Source organism: Humulus lupulus, chromosome 9, assembly GCF_963169125.1.
Source record: "Humulus lupulus chromosome 9, drHumLupu1.1, whole genome shotgun sequence".
Lineage (NCBI taxonomy): Eukaryota > Viridiplantae > Streptophyta > Magnoliopsida > Rosales > Cannabaceae > Humulus > Humulus lupulus.
This window is the reverse complement of record NC_084801.1, coordinates 184,140,077-184,160,059: the sequence shown is the minus strand read 5'-3', so window position 1 is coordinate 184,160,059 and position 19,983 is coordinate 184,140,077. Positions and strand designations below refer to the sequence as shown.

General features: G+C 32.5%; 1 protein-coding gene across 1 annotated transcript; it reads left to right on the top strand.

Moving 5' to 3' along the window:
- Nucleotides 1–7,653: 7,653 nt before the first annotated feature.
- Nucleotides 7,654–15,433, top strand: LOC133801567 (MLO-like protein 6). Its single transcript, XM_062239807.1, has 14 exons — nucleotides 7,654–8,025; nucleotides 8,111–8,168; nucleotides 8,265–8,419; nucleotides 8,504–8,620; nucleotides 9,141–9,201; nucleotides 10,308–10,396; nucleotides 10,501–10,575; nucleotides 10,696–10,784; nucleotides 11,928–11,977; nucleotides 12,363–12,403; nucleotides 12,489–12,662; nucleotides 13,307–13,342; nucleotides 13,848–13,976; nucleotides 14,833–15,433. Exons 1-14 carry the CDS (start codon nucleotides 7,894–7,896, stop codon nucleotides 15,232–15,234), a joined length of 1,608 nt encoding a protein of 535 aa, XP_062095791.1. The 5' UTR covers nucleotides 7,654–7,893; the 3' UTR covers nucleotides 15,235–15,433.
- Nucleotides 15,434–19,983: the final 4,550 nt, after the last annotated feature.

Genomic DNA, 19,983 nt, shown 5'->3' with positions numbered 1-19,983 from the left:
CTCTACATCACTAAATTTAAATAATGCCTGCAAATCCAATAAAAATGAGGATAATAGTGAAGATTATAATCGCACACTCAAAGAAATTTCATTATCAATATTCAATATCTTCGACATATCATAAGAAAATAACCCAGAAAAAAAAGATAAAATGAAAATAAAGATGATAGTGAAGATTAAAATATGACAAAAGTATATGAGAGCATTACCGCACAATGACAAATACGGGAGGTGCGCGACACTGGGCTTTGAAGTCTTGACCCTAAGGTGTCCTATGGTGGTGGCAGTGACTTTCATATCTGTCTATAGAGCAAGATCGGAGCCGAGAATCCTAGAAACGCCGACGACATTCAAATCCAATTTTTTTGAAAACCCAAAAAATAACCAGTTTTTTTTTTTTTGAAAACTAGAATGTAACAGTTATAACATTCTTGAGTAATTTTTTTATTAATATATAATGCTTATTTATAATACAAATTTCCTTTATAATATTTAGATATGATTTTTTTAATTCTTTAATTTAATAATTATATGACCTACATGTCATTAGGTCACTCTTATAAAAATTTAAAAAGATCACAATTTATTTTTAGAAATTTTAATTAAAAACTATAAATATAAATCATTGATCTTAATCCAATGGTTAATATCAAAGTAACCATCCATGGGTAGTAACCATTAAAAGTACACCCATATATATATATATATATCAAACTGGCATATTATGCAGGCTTCTATCGTAACAGCTCTTTTCATTTTTTATATCAAATAGCGGTAGTTAATCTAAATCTAAATCATGAATGTCTTTGATCTAGTGTCCGTTTTCTCATGAAGGTAATTTTGTAATTTGGTCACTAAGGGCATTTTTGTCTTTTTTTGTATATTTTTTAAATTAGAGATGTATGAACTTCTGTTGTTAATAAAATTTACAAATTCTTCAGTGAAATATTTATTTTTATGGTAATTAAATCCCAGCATAAATATAATGCTAAGCGAATAAATAACTGTTCGAGTTAAGTTGTTATTTATTCGGTTGAATATTATTATTATTATGGACATAGTAGGAATAATAATAATAAGTATGTAAACTTCTATACGTATTATCCATATAAATATATATATATATATATCAAACTGGCATATTATATGCAGGCTTCAATGGTAACAACTCTTTTCATTTATTTTCAAATAGAAGTAGTTAATCTAAATCATGCGTGTCTTTGATTTTGCATTTTTCTTTTTATCTTGTTTAAGTAGCTTATTCAAATAGGTCATTGGTTTATCATTATTTATTGGTATACCAAAAAATTACTCACGGTCATGATGCAGTTTAGCTTAGTGAATTATATTTATCAAAATTGATATCATTATTTTAAAAAACAGTTACATGTCATTGTGTATAATGTTTTACTGTATATTTTAGGTGTACATATCATTTATCTTTCAACAAAAACTATGTTTAAGTGATCTTTAATATAGTTTGATCAATCATAAAGTGACTCATCACTTAAATTATAGATGGTATAGTATGTTATTTGACTCTAGCTAGATATCAAGTTGTTTATAAAAAATATAATAAACTGCATTGTACCATGTAATTTTAAACATGATGTGTTTACTCCAAATTTAGTGTGGTGTAGGGTGTGATTTGAAAATTGATGAATGCGATTCAAATCACATTGCATAATTTCTAAATATGTTATATTTGTTAAAAATATTGTTGAATAGTTATTATATTATTTGGAGTTTAAAGTTTATATAAATCAAATCTTAAACTTTTGTATACATTGTAATTGTTCTTGCTAAATTTTTCGGACAACAATTCCATAATGGATCTTCAATGAACTCAACTGTACTTCATTGTAGACACCTAGTTGAATAAATCAACATTAATTTGAATTGGAAAAAGAATCAAAAGAGAGGTACCTGAAAGAAAACTTTCTGATGCTTAAGTCAGTAAATAATCTTTCAATTTCAATAGAGTAACAGTATAGTAAAGATCAAGAAAATCCCCTTTTGTTAATGCCAAAGATAGCTATTTATAGAGAAAAATGAAACAAAGAATATAGAATAACTTATTCTTATTAGTCCACGTGTCCTGCTCAAAACTCCAATTTCCCGCTCAAAATAACTAACTTCTTTCCGCCTTGTAGAAACTTTTGCCTCTTATGAGAGGCCTCATCTCCTTTCGATAAAGATAAAATATAAACAATTGAACAAACTTCCCCGTATTACTATAATTCTCAACTGAACAGGGAAAGGTGCAGAGCACCTTGATATATAAATATATATATATATATATATTTATACAACAATGGTTTATTTATAAGTTTATTAATAAAATGAGTTGCTAAAACACCTTGCGATAGTAGAAGGGGCTCATAAATCTTTTTTCAGAAATACTAGTGTAACGCCTTGGATAGCCAAGACCGTTACACTGTGTGTTTATAAAGTGCCAGACTTGCTAACCAAGTCAATTATTTTAAATTGTGTTACGGAAACTATAAAGGGACTAGGGTTAAAAACGTTTTGGTCTCAAAAGCCACATTTTCATTAAGAAGCATCATCTGTTACACGGGATCCAAAAAATATTAAGTTTAAAGACCGTTTACAAAAGACACAAGATTTATATACAATATCAAGCCATACTAAGGCAAAACAGACAGTTAGGTAATCCCTGTCCTGATCCACTCCTCGACCATGGCGATCAAACAGCTGGCTATGTACATTCAGCCTCGCAGCTCTCCACCTCAGGACTGGTCCAGCTTGCCCTTGCCTTTACCTGCACCACGTAGCACCCGTGAGCCAAGGCCCAGCAAGAAAACACAACAACAACTGAGCATAAGCAATTAGCAGACAAATCAATATTTCACATTGCATCACATATTCTCAACCATATAGCCATTCAACTCATATCATTTACAGTTCACAAACGATAACTAGGGCTAGCGCCCTCAGGCTGCTCCCTCCGTTATCCCACTGACCCCGGCCCGCTTAAACCGAGCTCAGTGAATATTAAGCTGTCCTCGGCTACCAGTGGCAAAGCCGCACCCTGTGCGCTAATATTATGTACGACACTCTTAGGCCGCTTTTACATGTCCCATGGCGTAATACCATCATTGACACGATACAATTCTCGGGAGCACTTAGTCCCATCACAAACATATAATCGGGTGCAGTTTTCTTACCTTTTAGTTCACTAGCTTTGATCCCTCGACTCCTTGAGCACGATCCCCCTCGAGCCCTAGCGCTCACCTAAACACAACCACAGGCCAAAGTCATCATCAATCCTTAAGTTCAAAACCTAGCCTCGAGGCCAATCCCGAGCCCCCGGGAAGTCCTAGTTCCACCAAACAAAGTGGTGGAATCAAACCCCAAACCCTAGGTCAAAAACTCTTGCAAATAACCCTAAAATCCCCTTTAGGAAGCAGGGTAGCGCTACAACGCTCATGGGAGGGCGCTAAAACGCTACAAACAGAGGCAAAACCCCATCAGCAAGCTTGGCCTAGCGCTATAGCGCCCAAAGGCTAGCGCTAGTCACAGACAGATACCACCCCCAGTTCTCCTTCTTGCGATTTCCTCGAACCAACCTCAACCAAAAATCTTCCAAATCTTACCCAACCTCAAAATCAACCTTATAACCATGATCCACTCATCCCAAGCACCCCAAATACCTAGAACTCAAGCACATGCATCCACAAACTCAAAATTCACCTTACCCACTCCTAAACACTAAAACTCAGCAGAAACCAGTTTGAACAGCAAAGTTAGAGTTTAGACTTTATACCTTTGATAGGATTTCGACCAAAAATTGCCTCTAGACTTCCTTGACTTGCTCTTCCTCAGCCTTAAGCCTGAATTTCCCTATAGTTCCATCCAATTCAACTTAAACACCATAGCTCAAAAACAAGAAGCAGAAGCTGAAGAACTCCAAAGTCTTACCTCAAGTGCTGATGAATCCTTGCTAAACCTCTGCCAATTTCTCAATCCTAGGTTAGGATCTTGATGCTTAGTTTATTCCAGCTCTCCTCTGAGCTTTGCTCCAGAAATCCTCAAGAAACAGATGAAGGAAGTATAAACCGACTTAGAGAACTCTCTCTGTTTTTCTCTCTTTCTTTTGCCTTCCTTTTCCCTCTTTTTCAGACTTCTATACTTCTCTATAATTCCCACTAACATAAAGCCTTGGTAATACTTAACTCCTGTAAGCCAAATGACTATTATGCCCTCCCTATTAAGTCTAACCCCTTTAATCCACTTAGGGCATTTTAGTCATTTTACCCAATTCCCGCTAACTCCTCGAGTGTCTCTAATATTTCCCGCTTAATTCCCGATACCTAATTAATCACCAATAATGCTCCTCAATGTCAAGATAGACTCCAGTACACTCACTAAATTCCCATTTATACCCCTAAGCTCACCCCGAGCCAGGTATAAATCCCCTCCATGACTTTACCGCTACTTTGCTCACTAGGATCGTCTCGAGTCACAGATCACAGATATATCCACATAATAATGTGGTCTCGAAAATTATCACATATATCAATACAATTATGCCCATAATGACCAAAATTACGATTATGCCCCTCTAACCTAATCAGGGCCTACATGCATACTAATACACATATTCATCCATCTTAAATATTCAAATAATCATATAACATGCTTTAAATCATAATCATGCATCTTAATCATTAAAACCACACATAATTCTCATTATGCCCTCCAGGCACACTAATCAAGGCCCTTAAGCCTTATTAGCGAATTTGAGTCGTTACAACCAGCTTTCTCATAAACCTTCGATCATGTAATTAAATTATTTCAAAAGGATATAAGTATTGGTTGTTGCATATAAAAGGATCTAGGCATTGCTTCTTTAAATTTGTTTTTGTCATCGATAGATACGTCACCCAAGATATGAATATACGTAGATACGACACCTTATATATGAGAAAATAATAAGTTTACATGAGAAAAAGATTTTTTAGAAGGATTGTTGTTTCAGTAAAAAAGAGGATCGACCCAAAATCTACTATCATATGAATATAAAATTTATTCTCAAAACCCAAGTGTTTTTTATATCTATAAGGACAACTCTTTTTATAATTAGCTATAAACTATATATAAAAAGTTCTTATTTACTAAAAATATCGGGAATATATGAACGTGCCTAGAAACATAGAAAAATATACCAATAAACTCTATCAACTTAGTATAGATAGTAATGATATAGATTTATTAATAAAAGAACTAAAAGAAAATCTAGATAATCAGTTTAATAATTTATCACATAACATAGTAAATGTTGTTAATGAACATCATATCCAATTATCAAACGAGAAATATAATATTAGATATAAGTTTATATCTAATCAAATAGCTTTATTCACCATTTTATAATTAGTATTATGTAAATTGACATAAATATTCTTATATAATTTTAAAGTAATTAAAACAAGAAAAAGTAATATGTAATTTTTATTAATAGGATCAATCCAACAACGTATGTGACAAGTCGAATTGATTACAAAGCAAATTCAATTGACCAAGATATGCTAACTATTGAGTTGTTTACAATGTCCATTGTCAAAGAATTATCAATCTAATAATGAGTTCAAACCTAAATAAATTCAAGACATCATTATTGAAAATAAAGCAACGATCCACAAATCTCAGGAAATTTGGCGCATCGCGCCGAAATAACACAAAAAATGTGATCAATAAACATTTGAACAACACCCAAATGTAAATCTGAAGGAAATCCATCCAAGTGTTGTTCAAGATAACTATGCTAAGTGGCTCTACGAAACCAACACCACGAAAGACAGTAAACAAACACTTTAAATTCACTAGCCCCGTCAATAAGGTAGCCAGATAGTGGGTTACAAACACCTTTATTCTGAAAACTAAACAAATGAAACTAGCTAGAGCAACTATGCAACCAGACATACAACAAAACAAAAAAAAATCCAGCAAGAGAAATGATCCTTGGGATCCCTACCTCCCGTCATCCACCATCCAATAGTCCAGATCTGCCAGCCACATCGACCCCACTGCCCTATCGCCACCCTCTAGGAAAAGCTACCCCAAAGCCAAAAAAAGCCTAGCACCATCCCTACAAAAGCACCTCGGCCTTGACAAGACGGCGAACAACATAACAGCGACACCAGTTCGGACCCAAAGATGGCAGTGACACCCTAGAGCCCAGAGAATAGTGACACAACCCCTCCCCAACCACCACCCAAAGATAGAGAAACACGACCCCCTGCCCAAGATGTTCCTCCACCTCACAGCCATCTACGACTATAGCATCAACACATCTCATCTTGGCTAGGTATGTCCAAGCACACGACAAGCGTTGACACCAACTGGCTTAGCCAAGAAGAGGGAAGATAATAGCAAAAGCCCTAAACAACGACTCTAGGATTTTTCTTGACCTTTTTGGAGATTTTCTATTACAAGCCTATAAATTTCTTACTTAACACACCCCTTTCAACATATTGAGCATAAATAAACATTAAAAAATAGACTATTAATTTAAAAAATTTAATTTGTGCAAAATATAAATATAAAAGATTTTAATTCTATTAATGATTTTAGTTATCATGAGATAATATTTATATTTTATTGTATATATCATATGAACTCTATAAAAATACGCAATAAGAAGTGATAGTTCTCATTATATATATCTTAATTTTGGATATATATATATAATCATCTTTGAGGTTTTATGAGCAATCTATAAAATATATATGTATATACTTTGGATATGATTAGCTACAATTTTTAATATTTGAGCAATTGTAAAGTAAGATTATTTTTACCAAGCTAGTTATGATTAATGTTTCTAATAACTTAGTATTATTATTTTAGTTGAATATATATATATATAGAGGGGATGTCAAATAAGGTATTTATCATTAAGAGATAATTTTATACTTATTGAAAATTCAAAAAGTGTGAATTTTTTTTATAATTTTAAATGTTACGAAAGTGTTTTATTTAAAAGAGAGAGAGAAAGAAAAGAAAGAGGAAATGTAGGAATAAATACTCACTATTTAATATAATTTGATCTCATTTAAAATCTTACACTAATTTTGTCAAATAGTCCATGAATATAAATGAACTCCTTAATAACCCCACATGTGGCTACTTCAACCATACAATCACATCTCTCAATTTTTTTCCCACCTTTTTGACTAACAAGACAAAAATATAAATAATTATAAAAAAAGTTAAAAACTAAATTGGAATGTAAGATTTAAAAATGAAGGAGCAACTATTTTTAATATTGGTATTTATATATTTTTTTAGATTTATATTTCATCTTTTTATTTATTGAAATAATAATCTTTAACAAATTATTTCTTGAATTATGTATTTTATAAAATATTTTAAATAGATATCTAAACCCAATATTAATGAATTTATATTTATTAAAAATAACTACAATGTGAATACATACTTTATGTTCATACCCCACTATCATAGAAACAAGGCATGGTGGGTGTGCTTTGTTGAATTTGTGGATCAAATTTAAAGAATCTGTATCCATATATTTTACAGATTTCAGATTTATTTTAGCTCAAATAATATATGAATATCATTCAAGTTGCTATATAAACGAAAATGATGGTTAATTACAGTTACACAAAACAAGGGTCATAATTAATAAACACTAATCACTTTTGTAATTTCAAGTTGCTATCATTCAAGTTTCATCAATGGCGCACTCAATGGTGAAATAATTTCAATGATTTTGACTAAGATATAATCAAGGTCTCTCTCTACTTGTATATATTTCTCTAGAGACTTTTAATATTGTATATAGGAATATATATATATATATATGTATATAGAGAGAGAGGAATATAGATATAGATATAGATATCAATGGGTGGAGAAGATAGTTCTACGAGGGAAACGACACTCGAAACGACGCCGACTTGGGCTGTGGCAACAGTTTGCTTTGTTTTGATTTTGGTCTCTATTATCATTGAGCAATTGCTTCATCTCTTAGCCAAGGTAACCAACCATTTTATTTTCGTTACTAATTTCCTTAGGTCAATATATATTATTTGCATTAAAATTCATTTATGTATTTGTATAGTATTTCAATAAAAAAAGGAAGAAGTCACTGCTCGAAGCTCTTGACAAGATCAAATCAGGTGTGTACTAATCAATTATATATATATATATATTGTGGAAATATTATTAGAATATATTTATATATATTACTAATTAGTAACTAATTATGAATGTAGATTTGATGCTGTTGGGGTTCGTATCATTGTTTTTAACAATTACTGAAAAGACAATTGCAAATATATGTATACCCCAAAGTGTTGGCAACACATTTCTTCCTTGTATATCCATAGGTGTAGAAGAAGAAGAAGAAGAAGCCAAGTGTGCCCAACAGGTAAATCAAATACACTTTTGATAATATGGCATTTTTGCAAAACTAATATGGTATTTTTGCAAAATGATTGGGATGGAAAAACAGGATAAGATTTCTCTGCTCTCGAGGAATGGTGTGAGGCAGCTTCAGTATTTGATCTTTGTGTTGGCCGTTTCACATGTCTTCTCTTGCATTCTTACTTTCGCTCTTGGCATGGCCAAGGTAAAATCTTCTTTCGTTTTCAAATTATTTAAATTAAAAAAGAGAGAATAAATTGGATGCCAAAATACATTTCATCAAACATTAGTGTTGTGTGAGTCATAAAAGTGAAAAGAGAAATGAAAAGAAGATAAAAAAAAAAATACGAGATGAGTTGGCCTAGCAAAAAAACAGTATTGTTATTTGGCACTTTAAGGTATTCGACACCATAGAATTAACATTAGTTGGTTAACGATACCCTATAATACTTATTAAATTAAAATGTATGAGACCTGATAATATTAAATTGCATCAATATCAGTATGTAACTTTTTTGTGATATTGGGCTCCACTAATATTATTTAGCAATACTCGCAAAACACGTGGGAGTATCAATATGAGTAGGTCATTGCCTATTGATATATTTGGATTATAATCACTTCATTAAAACAAAATAAAAAGAAAGGACATATTGGCTTGTGATTGGATGTTATTATATATTGATTCTAATTTTCAATATTAAATATAAAAATACAAATTTCAGATGAGGAGTTGGGAGTCATGGGAGGCAGAAACCAGAACATTGGACTATAAATTTTTAAATGGTAAGTGTCTATATATATATATATATATTTATATGAGGATAAGAATCTAGTCTTGATCCCCTTAAAGAAAAATCTTAGTGTTGATATGAAACTACATTTTGTTGGCCCTAATTATACTATATTTGGTCTATTTTTCATTAATAAAATGTAAAGGACAAAAGCATATGGACCAAACTAATAGACAAATAATGTGAAAATTCATGAATGACATTTCAATTTTACCAAAAAAGGGGTTTTGATTTGTCATTCCATCTACCAAGTAGGGTCTCCTAATCATTCTCATTTAAAGTTGGTTTTATCTAATTTGGGGTATCATGATGGCCTATCACCATTGAGTAGAATCACCCTAAACCTTATCTCTTATGAGCTTCAAACACATTATATTAAATTTATAAATTATAATATATGATTTTTTTTGTTTTGTTATTATCACTAAAAATGCTACATCAGCCCTCAATTATGGGTCCCACCATTGTTATGATTGTTATTGTTGTAATAAATTAATTTTATTTTCTTGTAGTTTTGTTGTTCGGTTATATGTTTAGTTTTATTTTAATTTTCTTAATAATATTCCTACCTCTGAGGTTATAATCCATCTTTTATGGTGGTATTGTAGTCCCCTCTTGTGTGGGGTTTCATTAACTCTGTCATATTTGGTATGTGAGTCGGTTCGGTCCGGCCCGACTCACATTTTCGCACCTCTGAATATTTCAGAATGGGTCAATATTCAATTCATGTCGTGTCGAGTCAAGCCAGCACATATTTGAAAGAGTAAGTCCAGTACGGCCTATGGGCCCAACCCATGTCGTGTAATGCCGTGCCAATTTTTAATTCATGTCGTGCCTGGCCCAAGCCCATATTTTTTCGTGCCGTATCGTGCTCGTGCCAATTTCGTACCGTGCTAGAAAGTCCGACCTATATTTACAGCTCTTATTACTGTTCCCGTAAAAAGATTCTAGTAGCCCAGCACGAAAGATTCTAGTGGCCCAACACGATAACAGAATTTAAAGTCAAGATATTTTAGACTTTACGATGAGTTGCAGTTGCATCTTATTTGAATATTGAAATTACTAGTGGTGTATTTTTTTTAAAAATATGTATATCAGATCCGCGAAGGTTTAGACTGATCCATCAAACTTCATTTGGGAAGAGGCATTTGCACTATTGGAGCCAACATCGAATTCTGCGATGGCCGGTAATTACTTATTAAACCAATTTTTTTTCCTTCATAATAATGTGACATTTAATATATTTTTATTAAATTAAAGAAAATTTAATAAAATTATGATTAAATTACAGGTATGCTTTCTTAGACAATTCTATAAATCTGTATCCAAAGTGGATTATCTTACTCTAAGACATGGATTCATAACGGTACTTTCTACTGTCCTAATTCATCAGTTATACAACTATACTTGTACTTAAGTTATTTTTTTAATTATTATAAATGTGTAAAGATAATTGAAATTATATTATGATACCACTATATTCTAGGCACATTTTGATGAAGGAAGCAACTTTGATTTTCAAAAATATATAAGAAGGGCTTTGGAGAAAGATTTTCGTGTGGTTGTGGGGATTAGGTAAGTTTTCATTTTGAACAAGCACTCGTGAAATTTGATAGGGAATTTATTTATTTGGTATCTTGTATTTTTACAAAGTATCGTTTTAATATTTTTTTTTTAATAATGCTCGTATGTTACCCTGTATTTTAAAATCATACATATTTTGTATTTTAGACTCAGATTTGATAGATAAAATTTTATCAATATGACCAAATTGTCATCAGTTGTATGTAATTAAGTAATTAAATTTGAATTTGTAATTCATATAATTGAGAACAGATTGATTAAATTAGAAAAAATTTATCAATTAAATTTGAGTTTGGGGTAAAAAATATATATCATTTCAAAATACAATGTACAAATATGTACTATATCAAAATACATGGTATCAAATGAATATTATTGTAAACACAGGATACCAAAACGATACTTTACAAAAACACAGGATACCAAATGGTTACTTACCCAATTTTATATAATAATCTCCAATTTTTAACATAAATATATTTTTTTATTTTTATAAAAGATTTTATTATAGGAATATTATTTCTGTCCCTACCGGTAGAGGCATTTCTATTTTAAGCCTTTGGAGAAATTATATTCAAAGTCTTTTATATGACGGTATACATGATGGTTATAGCAGACATACCATTAATTTTTTTAAAATTCAAAATAATTTAGAGTATCGAAATCAGGGTTCAAATAACAGTCTATTTTACTTGCGTATAAAAAAATACCATAATTTCAACACTATAAATTATTCCAAATTTCTCAAAAACTAGTGGGATATATGTTATAATTGTAATGTAAACCGTCGTATAAAAAAATTAGACTACAATTTCTCTATGTGTAAAAACAAAAAATCTCCCTATCTAATAATTTTCCTATATATCTATATAGTTGAATTGTCTATTATATCAAAAACATTATGGAGCTTTAGTCAAAATGAAATTTAATGAAATATACATTTTCTTTTTCATGAAATACAATTTCCTTTTGTATTTATTTGAAAAGGACTATATAGTGAAACCTTTATTGCGCTTAAAGTCAAGAGAGTTTTTTTTCTTTCTAATATGTTATCAATGCATCACAACACAATTAGTACTTCATTAACTCACAATAATCAACAAAACTCTAATATTTCTTCTATTCTTTATGCAGTTGGTGGATTTGGATTTTTTCAGTACTATTTTTGTTCTTCAATGCACATAGTAAGAAAGATTATATTATATTTATATATTACTTTTTAAAAAATATGATATTTTAAAGAGTAATTAATGAAAATGACATCTTTTAAGAAATATTGTGCACTCTGACCTAATTTTGATAATATTTTGCAAAATGACATCTGTCTAAAATTTCAACCAGCTATCTGAATTTTTTGACCAGCTGTCTGAAAACTTGCGACCAGCTATCCGGAGTGTCGGAAGTCATTTTGCAAAAAAATTATCAAAACTATACCAGAATACAAAATAACTTCAAAAAATGAGTTATTTTGCCAAAACAATCCTATTTTAAAGTGTTTTAGCACTCTATGTAATGTAAAAAAGCTTATACAATTACTTTTAATGACATTTTTTGTCTTGATTTTTTTAGGCTTTCACAATCATCTATGGCTTCCTATAATCCCATTAGTGGTAAGAAAAAAAAAACATTATGATTTTGAATCATGGCTTATATGATGTGCTAGTATTTATTAATTAAGTATTTATGGTTTTATAGATGCTGTTAGTAGTGGGAACTAATCTACAGAGCATCATAACTAAGATGAGCTTGGACGGCCATGATAAATCTGAAGTTGTAAGAGGCACTTTTCTAGTGAGGCCCAGTGACCACTTTTTCTGGTTGGGCCGGCCCAAATTGCTTCTCCATCTCATGCACTTGATTTTGTTTCAGGTGATTCCTCGGCTAATTAATTTAGGAAAAATTACATATAGCACCGTAATTTTTTTTTAAAATTGAAAAATATGGAATTTTACAAAAATGATGTAAATACTGATAACAGTTATGTAATTATCTATTACAATTTTCTATTTAGTGTGCAAATATTATTTACAAAATCGTAACATATAGTTAGAAACTTGTAAATTTCAGTTACAAATTTATAAACTTTTGTTACAAAAAAACTGTATTATAAATTTTAGTTACAAATTTATAAACTTTGATTACAAAAAACTATGTTGTTACAAATTTGTAAACTTTGTTTACAAAAAAAAGCTCTGTATTTATGATTATGCCTCTCCGTATTTTTGTAATTTTTTACAGATTCCATATCTTTAGTATTTTTTTTTAAATCTTAGGTATTTTGGTGAATTTCCCATTAATTTATATATTTTATCATTTAATTTCCAAACCAATTTTGACTGGAAATTTAATAAAAAATTTGTGCATCTCCAATATTTGAGAAAATTAAAAATTCATTATCGGTATTCACATAAAACAAGTAATTTTTTTTTCTTTTAGTATAATTAAAATACCAATGTTATTGTTATTTTTTAAAAATGCCATAATCTAATGACATGAAAATGTTGTGGGTGCAGAATTCTTTCCAACTGGCATTCTTTGCATGGACATGGGTACGCATTAATTCTCAAGTAGCCTGTTCTTTAAATTGTAAATGTGGTCTTTAAATATACATAAAGATACACATAAATAAATAGGGTTTATACATTTTGCGCTATGTGTTTTGTCTCATTATTTGTTTAGATCTTATATTTTGTAAAATAGTTCAAATGAAACCCTATACCTGATTTTGGTCAAAGTTTTCTCAACTGAAATCACAAATAATTCACCGAACTAACAATTCAGAACAAAAATAAAATCATTCTGCTTAAAAACAAAGTTGTTATATTCAATTTTTGTGTTTATCAAAATTGAGTTTAGAAGTCTATTTTAACCGTTTTACAAAATATAGAGTCTAAAAATAATTTTTTTAAAATACAGGACCTAAAGAGGTAATCGAAAAAAATACATAGATACAAAAAAATATAAACCCAAATAAATATGTTATAAGTTTATGTGATATATTTCAATTTGTGAATTAACTACTTCTCTCATATTATTAATTACATTACATTACAGTACAAATTTGGGTTGAGGTCATGCTTCCATCAAGAAACTGAAAACATCGTCATAAGGGTTGCCATGGGAATATCCATTCATATGCTTTGTGGCTACGTAACATTACCTCTATATGCTCTTGTCACACAGGTAAGTACATTAGTTTTGCTTCTATTGGTAGGGCCAAATTTATTTTCGATACGTAGTGAATTTATAACTCATTTTTTTTATATCATAGTAAATATTAGAGCTATGTAAAAAAATTTACAAACCGTCCAATTTGAATTAACTGTCCAAACCAAACCGACAAAAAATGCAACCTAAATAACCCGACAAACATTTTAACCATCCAATTATTATATTGGGTGGTTTGAGAATTATACCAACCCGCCCAATATAAACCGAATAAATCGATTTAAAGTTTTTTTTTCATATAGAAATACATATATTGATATATTATATGTAATATTAAATATTATATTTAAAATTTTAACAATGAATGTAGAATAATGTTTTAAAGTTTTAGTTTAGAATAATATGTCTAAGCTTGGAAAATGTATATTATACTTTTAGTTTCATGAATCTAATTATTTGTACATTCTAAAAAAAAAAATTAACTCGACCAAACTGCCTATAAGTTAAACTTTTTTTTTCTTAATTAGACGGGTTAGAGTTAGGTTTTTGTAACCCTATTTTTTATTAGGTTGATTAAAATATGTTATAACCCGATCAAATCGATCAATGAACACCTCTAAAATATATTATAGTTACAAGAGATATCTATTAATTTTTTTTTTTAAATCAAATAATTTAATATGCTGAAAATAGGAATCAAAATAGGAAGTGATTGTTTAAACTCTATTTTCGACATTCAAAATAGTTAGTTGCACGTATGTAAGTGATTGTTTAAACTCTATTTTCGACATTATAAATTATTCGAAGTTATTTTTCATAACATGCATGCATGCATATGTAGTACGTACATTAATTTGAATGGATCGATCAGATGGGATCGTCAATGAGGACAGCAGTGTTCACAGAGTTGGTTGTGAAAGGATTAAAGAAATGGAAAGTTAGGGCAAAGAAGAATCTGGCAGCAGCGAAGAACACCAAATGGAAAGAAGAACAACGTAGCCCAACATCACTGGATAATAATAATCCTAACTCTCTCCAAATTTATTCAGCGGTCGACGCCGCCGCCTCACTTTCTTTCAGTACTCTTGATCATGCCTCTTTCTCTGTCGATGTGGATGATTCTGTTGCAGTTGAAATCACTGATGAGGACAGCTTCAGACCCATAAATGAATCAAACCATCCTCGTGATGACGACGACGACGACGATGGTGATTATGACCGCAAGAAGATCAGCTCGTTTGATGGGTTTCGCTCCACCGAAACAAACCTATGAACTTTTCTTTTAATATTTTGGATAATATTAATTGCCTGTACATTTGTTATTATGATTAAATAATTACTTTCTTTACCTGTTTTTTGAATTTCGATGGATATAGTCTGATGATGAAGTTTGTACGAATATATCATGTAGTAGTGTTGTTTTTGTAATTAGCATATAGCTACTACTGATCATGTCCTTGTAATTTTCTATATCCTAATTCTTTATAAATATATATATATATATTCTATTCGTTTCTGTACTAGAGTCTTATTAATCCAATTAACCTCATCTGCCTAAATATTTATATATATATATATTTGTTATATTAGAAAACATATTTTACACGACATATTTTCGTCTCCAATAATGATATTCGTTACACATTCATCGTTAATTCACATATCAATTAGAAAACATTCTCATACGATTTATTAGAGTCTATATATGTTACAAAAATGAATTTTGGTAGAGTTAAGTAGTGTTGACCATTTAACCCGCAAAATCCGAAAACTCGACTAACCCGACCGATCCGAACCCGCAAAACCCGATTTTAGCCAAAATCTGAAAATTTCAGGTGCACCCAAACCAATTCGAACACATTCGGGTTCGGGTTTAAATTTCTTATAGTGTGCGGGTTCAGGTTAAACCCGAAACCCGAAAGGGAACCCGAAATTATTATGTGTTTGATATTATGTTTTCATAGATTTTTGTTTTATAATTTTTGTGTGAAATAAAGTACTTGTCTAACCAAAAACAATTCAACAATTATGCTTTTGAATGTGGCTATAAATTACTATATTTCGGTAAAAATACATGACAAAAGTTAAAAAGAAACTCAAGAAATGGCATTTTTGAAAAAAAAATGTTGTCAAAGCCCATTCAAACCCGAACCTGACCAAACCCGACCCCACCTGAAAACCCAAAATCCGAAAATACCCCAAATCCGAAAATGTATCGGACAGGTTCATTACCATTTTCATGCACTTGAACCTGAAAATCCGCCCGATGTACAGCCCTTAGAGTTAAGTTGTAATAATCTCTCACTATAAGTTTTGATAATGTTAGCCTAGGAATCTCGATCACTGTAAGAAATTGTCCCTTGTCATTGCTAAGGACATCATATGTTGTCCTTAGTACTCTTTAGCAGTGACATTTGACTGCTAAATGGTCATCGCTACAAACTCGTTGCAAAATGTATCCTGCAGAGGACATTTTTCAACGCATTATAGCATCGTGAAAAGTACCAAAAATACATTGTGAAACTTTTCACAAAGCAAACTGGCATCACACTGAGAACTCATAACCAAAGGTCAAGCATATGCCTTTAACGACGCCTGTAAGGAAGTATCAGGAAAAGTCATTTTCTGCAATGCATTAAAAGGTCGCTGAAAGTCTCAATAACTTTTAAAAAAATATTAATTTTTAATAAAAAATGGACCTTTTGGCGACACATTATGTGTTGCGAAAAAGCATGTCTACTTAAGAAAATAATTTCTTAAGAGTGATTAAGCTACTTGTCCAATGTCGCATGTACTTACTGAATAACATTTTTACGTGTTAGTTGAGTTAGTTGATAGAGATTTTTTGTGGTAGCTATATAAGTCTTTAGCTCAAGCAAATTTGTATCAGTTGAGTTATCATGTTTTTCATATCAGTTTTCACTTAGAGAAAGTTAGTACATGTTATGGGCTACTGTCCATCTGGTTATGAGTCAGTTACATATAGACCGTTGGGTTGTTTAGCTTGTTAGAATTCAGTTACATATTTCTGTTATATTTGTCCAATCTGTTACAACAGAATTCTCTAACAGATTTCCCTTTCTGTTAGTTTTAGTTATCTGAAATGTGTATATATATTGAAGTTGTTCATCAATAATACACAACAGAGGAAATTCATTTACTCAGATTTTATCTCTCGTATAGTTTCTCAACTGGTATCAGACGCTTAGGTTTTTTTTTCCTCATTCTCCTCTACCGATTCATCTTCTTCGAAGCTTAAGTCCATGGCAGCTTCCACAAGCAGAAATCCAGAGATTGATGCCTCATCTGCTGATGTACACTCATCGTCTCCGCCTCGTATTCCAGCTCCAGTGATGATTCTTCCAGCTAATATGGTGGCTCTCAGTATTCGATTGACTCGCTCCAACTACTCCATCTGGCGATCTCAGGTTCTGCCTACGGTCCGAGCACATGATCTTGAAGGTTTCCTCACTGGTGCGCGTCGTCGTCCTCCAGCCACAGTGCTCGATCGATCAGATCCTCCTCTCCTTGTTACAAATCCTGAGTTCAATCAGTGGCTTCGTCTGGATCAATTCCTCATGAGCTGGTTGCTGAATTCAATGTCTGAAACGATGCTGGGACATGTAGCCCGATGTGCTTCGTCTGCGCAAATATGGTATGAACTCTCTGAACTATTTTCTAACACCTCCAAAGCTCGGATATTGCAGCTACGCACTCATCTTCAGCTTACAAAGAAAGGATCGACGCCTGTGGATGAATATATTCTGAAGATGCGGTGTCTTGCTGATGCGCTCATTGCCGCTGGACAATCTCTCACCGATGATGACCTGGTTTTGTACATACTCGGCGGTTTGGGACCGGAGTATGAATCGGTAGTCGTTAATCTAACTTCCAGAGAGTCAGTTACACTGTCTCAACTCCAATTTGCTCTACAAAGTCAAGAAATGAGACTTGAGCAACAGAATAGCGTTGCTGCCTTGGATCTTCAAAATCCAACTGCAAAATTTGCCTTTGCAGGCAAACGTTTTGGCAATAATCCAAATCAGAACAATCGTGGTCGTGGTCCTCCCAATCGCGGTCGTGCAGGTCGGAATGGTGGTGGTCGGACACATTACAGTCCAAATCGACCGGTTTGTCAAATCTGCTTCAAACCTGGGCATGTAGCTTTGAAATGCTACCACAGGTTCGATCTCAGCCCCATCCAGTGACACCATGCCTACAAATTCCTCACCTCAGGCACTTGTTGCTACACCACCCACTGTTGGGGATCCCAATTGGTATCTGGATAGTGGAGCGTCTCACCACGTCTCCACCGATGAGACTTCTCTCAATGCTACTGCTCCTTACAGAGGCAAAGAGAAATTGACTGTAGGTAATGGCTCCTCTCTACAAATTCAGAGTATTGGTTATTCTTCTATTGAATGCAATAGATCTCTGCATCTCAAGAATATCCTTCATGTTCCACAAATACAGAAAAACCTTATAAGAATTTCGAAATTTACACTTGACAATGATGTTATTGTTGAATTCAATGCTAACTCTTGTTTTGTCAAGGATCTTTCTACGAAACAGGTTCTGCTTCAGGGCACAATTCGTGATGGGCTCTACCGACTGCACCTGCCTCTTGCTTCTTCACCGAAAGCATTCACTGCAAAAGGACCAACTTCCACACCGAACACTGCTGAACATTTTACCATTCCTTCACAACATTGTAAGTCCTCTCGAGTTGCCGACCTGTGGCACAACCGACTTGGACACCCCTCACATGTAATCCTCAATAAGGACCTTCATTCAATAAATTCAAATTTTTCATTTTCCAATTCTAGTTTTTGTGATGCTTGTCAATATGGCAAAAACCATATGATGCACTTTCCTAGTTCAAATCTGAAAACCAGTGGCCCCTTAGAGAGAGTTCACTCAGATCTTTGGGGTCCTTCCCCTTATCCATCACCTGAAGGGTATAGGTATTATATCCTATTTGTTGATGATTTTACACGTTACTCATGGATTTATCCTTTAACTCAAAAGTCTCAAGCATCCAATATTTTCTTAACTTTCAAAACATTTGTTGAAAAGCAACTTAGTGTACCAATTAAGTGCCTTCAAACCGACTAGGGAGGGGAGTTTAGACCATTTCAAAGTTTGCTTCAAAAATTTGGGATTCAATTTCGCCACCCTTGCCCTCACACTCACCAACAACAAGGACGCGTTGAGCGTAAACATAGGCATGTCACTGAAGTAGGTCTCACAATGTTAGCCCAATCCCATTTACCACTCATTTTTTGGTGGGATGCATTTGTTTCTGCAGTGTTCATTATCAATAGACTCCCAACAATAGTACATCAATATATGTCTCCATATGAATGTCTTTATAAACACAAACCAGATTACAAGTACTTCAAAGTATTTGGTTGTGCATGTTTTCCATACCTTAGACCTTATAATACCCATAAGTTCCAATTTAAGACAAGCAAATGTGTGTTTTTGGGCTACAGTCCATTTCATAAGGGTTATCGTTGTCTCCATTCAAGTGGGCGTGTTTACATTTCTCGCAGTGTAAATTTCAATGAGAATGAATTTCCATATTCCCAAATGTTTACTCAGTCAGCCAACACAGATCCCTCAATGTTCACCCAACATTATTCTACTCCACATTTTGTTGTCCCTCAATTCTCATCACCCAACCCGATTCCTCCCACACTAAACTCTTCCCAGCATGTCAATATTACTCCTACCTAAGCCACATCTAATTATTCACCTCAATACAGTTCAGTTGGTATCCATGATGTGCCTCACGCAGAATCTGCTTTTGAAGATAGATCTGAGACAAATGAGGTAAACTCCCAATCCTTCTCCCATACTTCTATTCCTTCTGATAATACTGCAGCAATTTCTAACAGTCAATTAGTTATGCCTACTGTACCACCCATTTTGAGAGCTCACCCAATGAAAACAAGATCACAGTCAGACATTTATATACCAAAAGTCTACATTGCTGCTAGTTCTGACCATATTTTATATG

Coding starts and splice junctions, on each gene's coding strand:
- LOC133801567 (XM_062239807.1), top strand. CDS start 7,894: ATGGGTGGAGAAGATAGTTCTACGAGGGAAACGACACTCGAAACGACG. Junction 10,576..10,695: donor TAAGACATGGATTCATAACG/GTACTTTCTACT, acceptor ACTATATTCTAG/GCACATTTTGATGAAGGAAG. Junction 11,978..12,362: donor TTTGTTCTTCAATGCACATA/GTAAGAAAGATT, acceptor TGATTTTTTTAG/GCTTTCACAATCATCTATGG.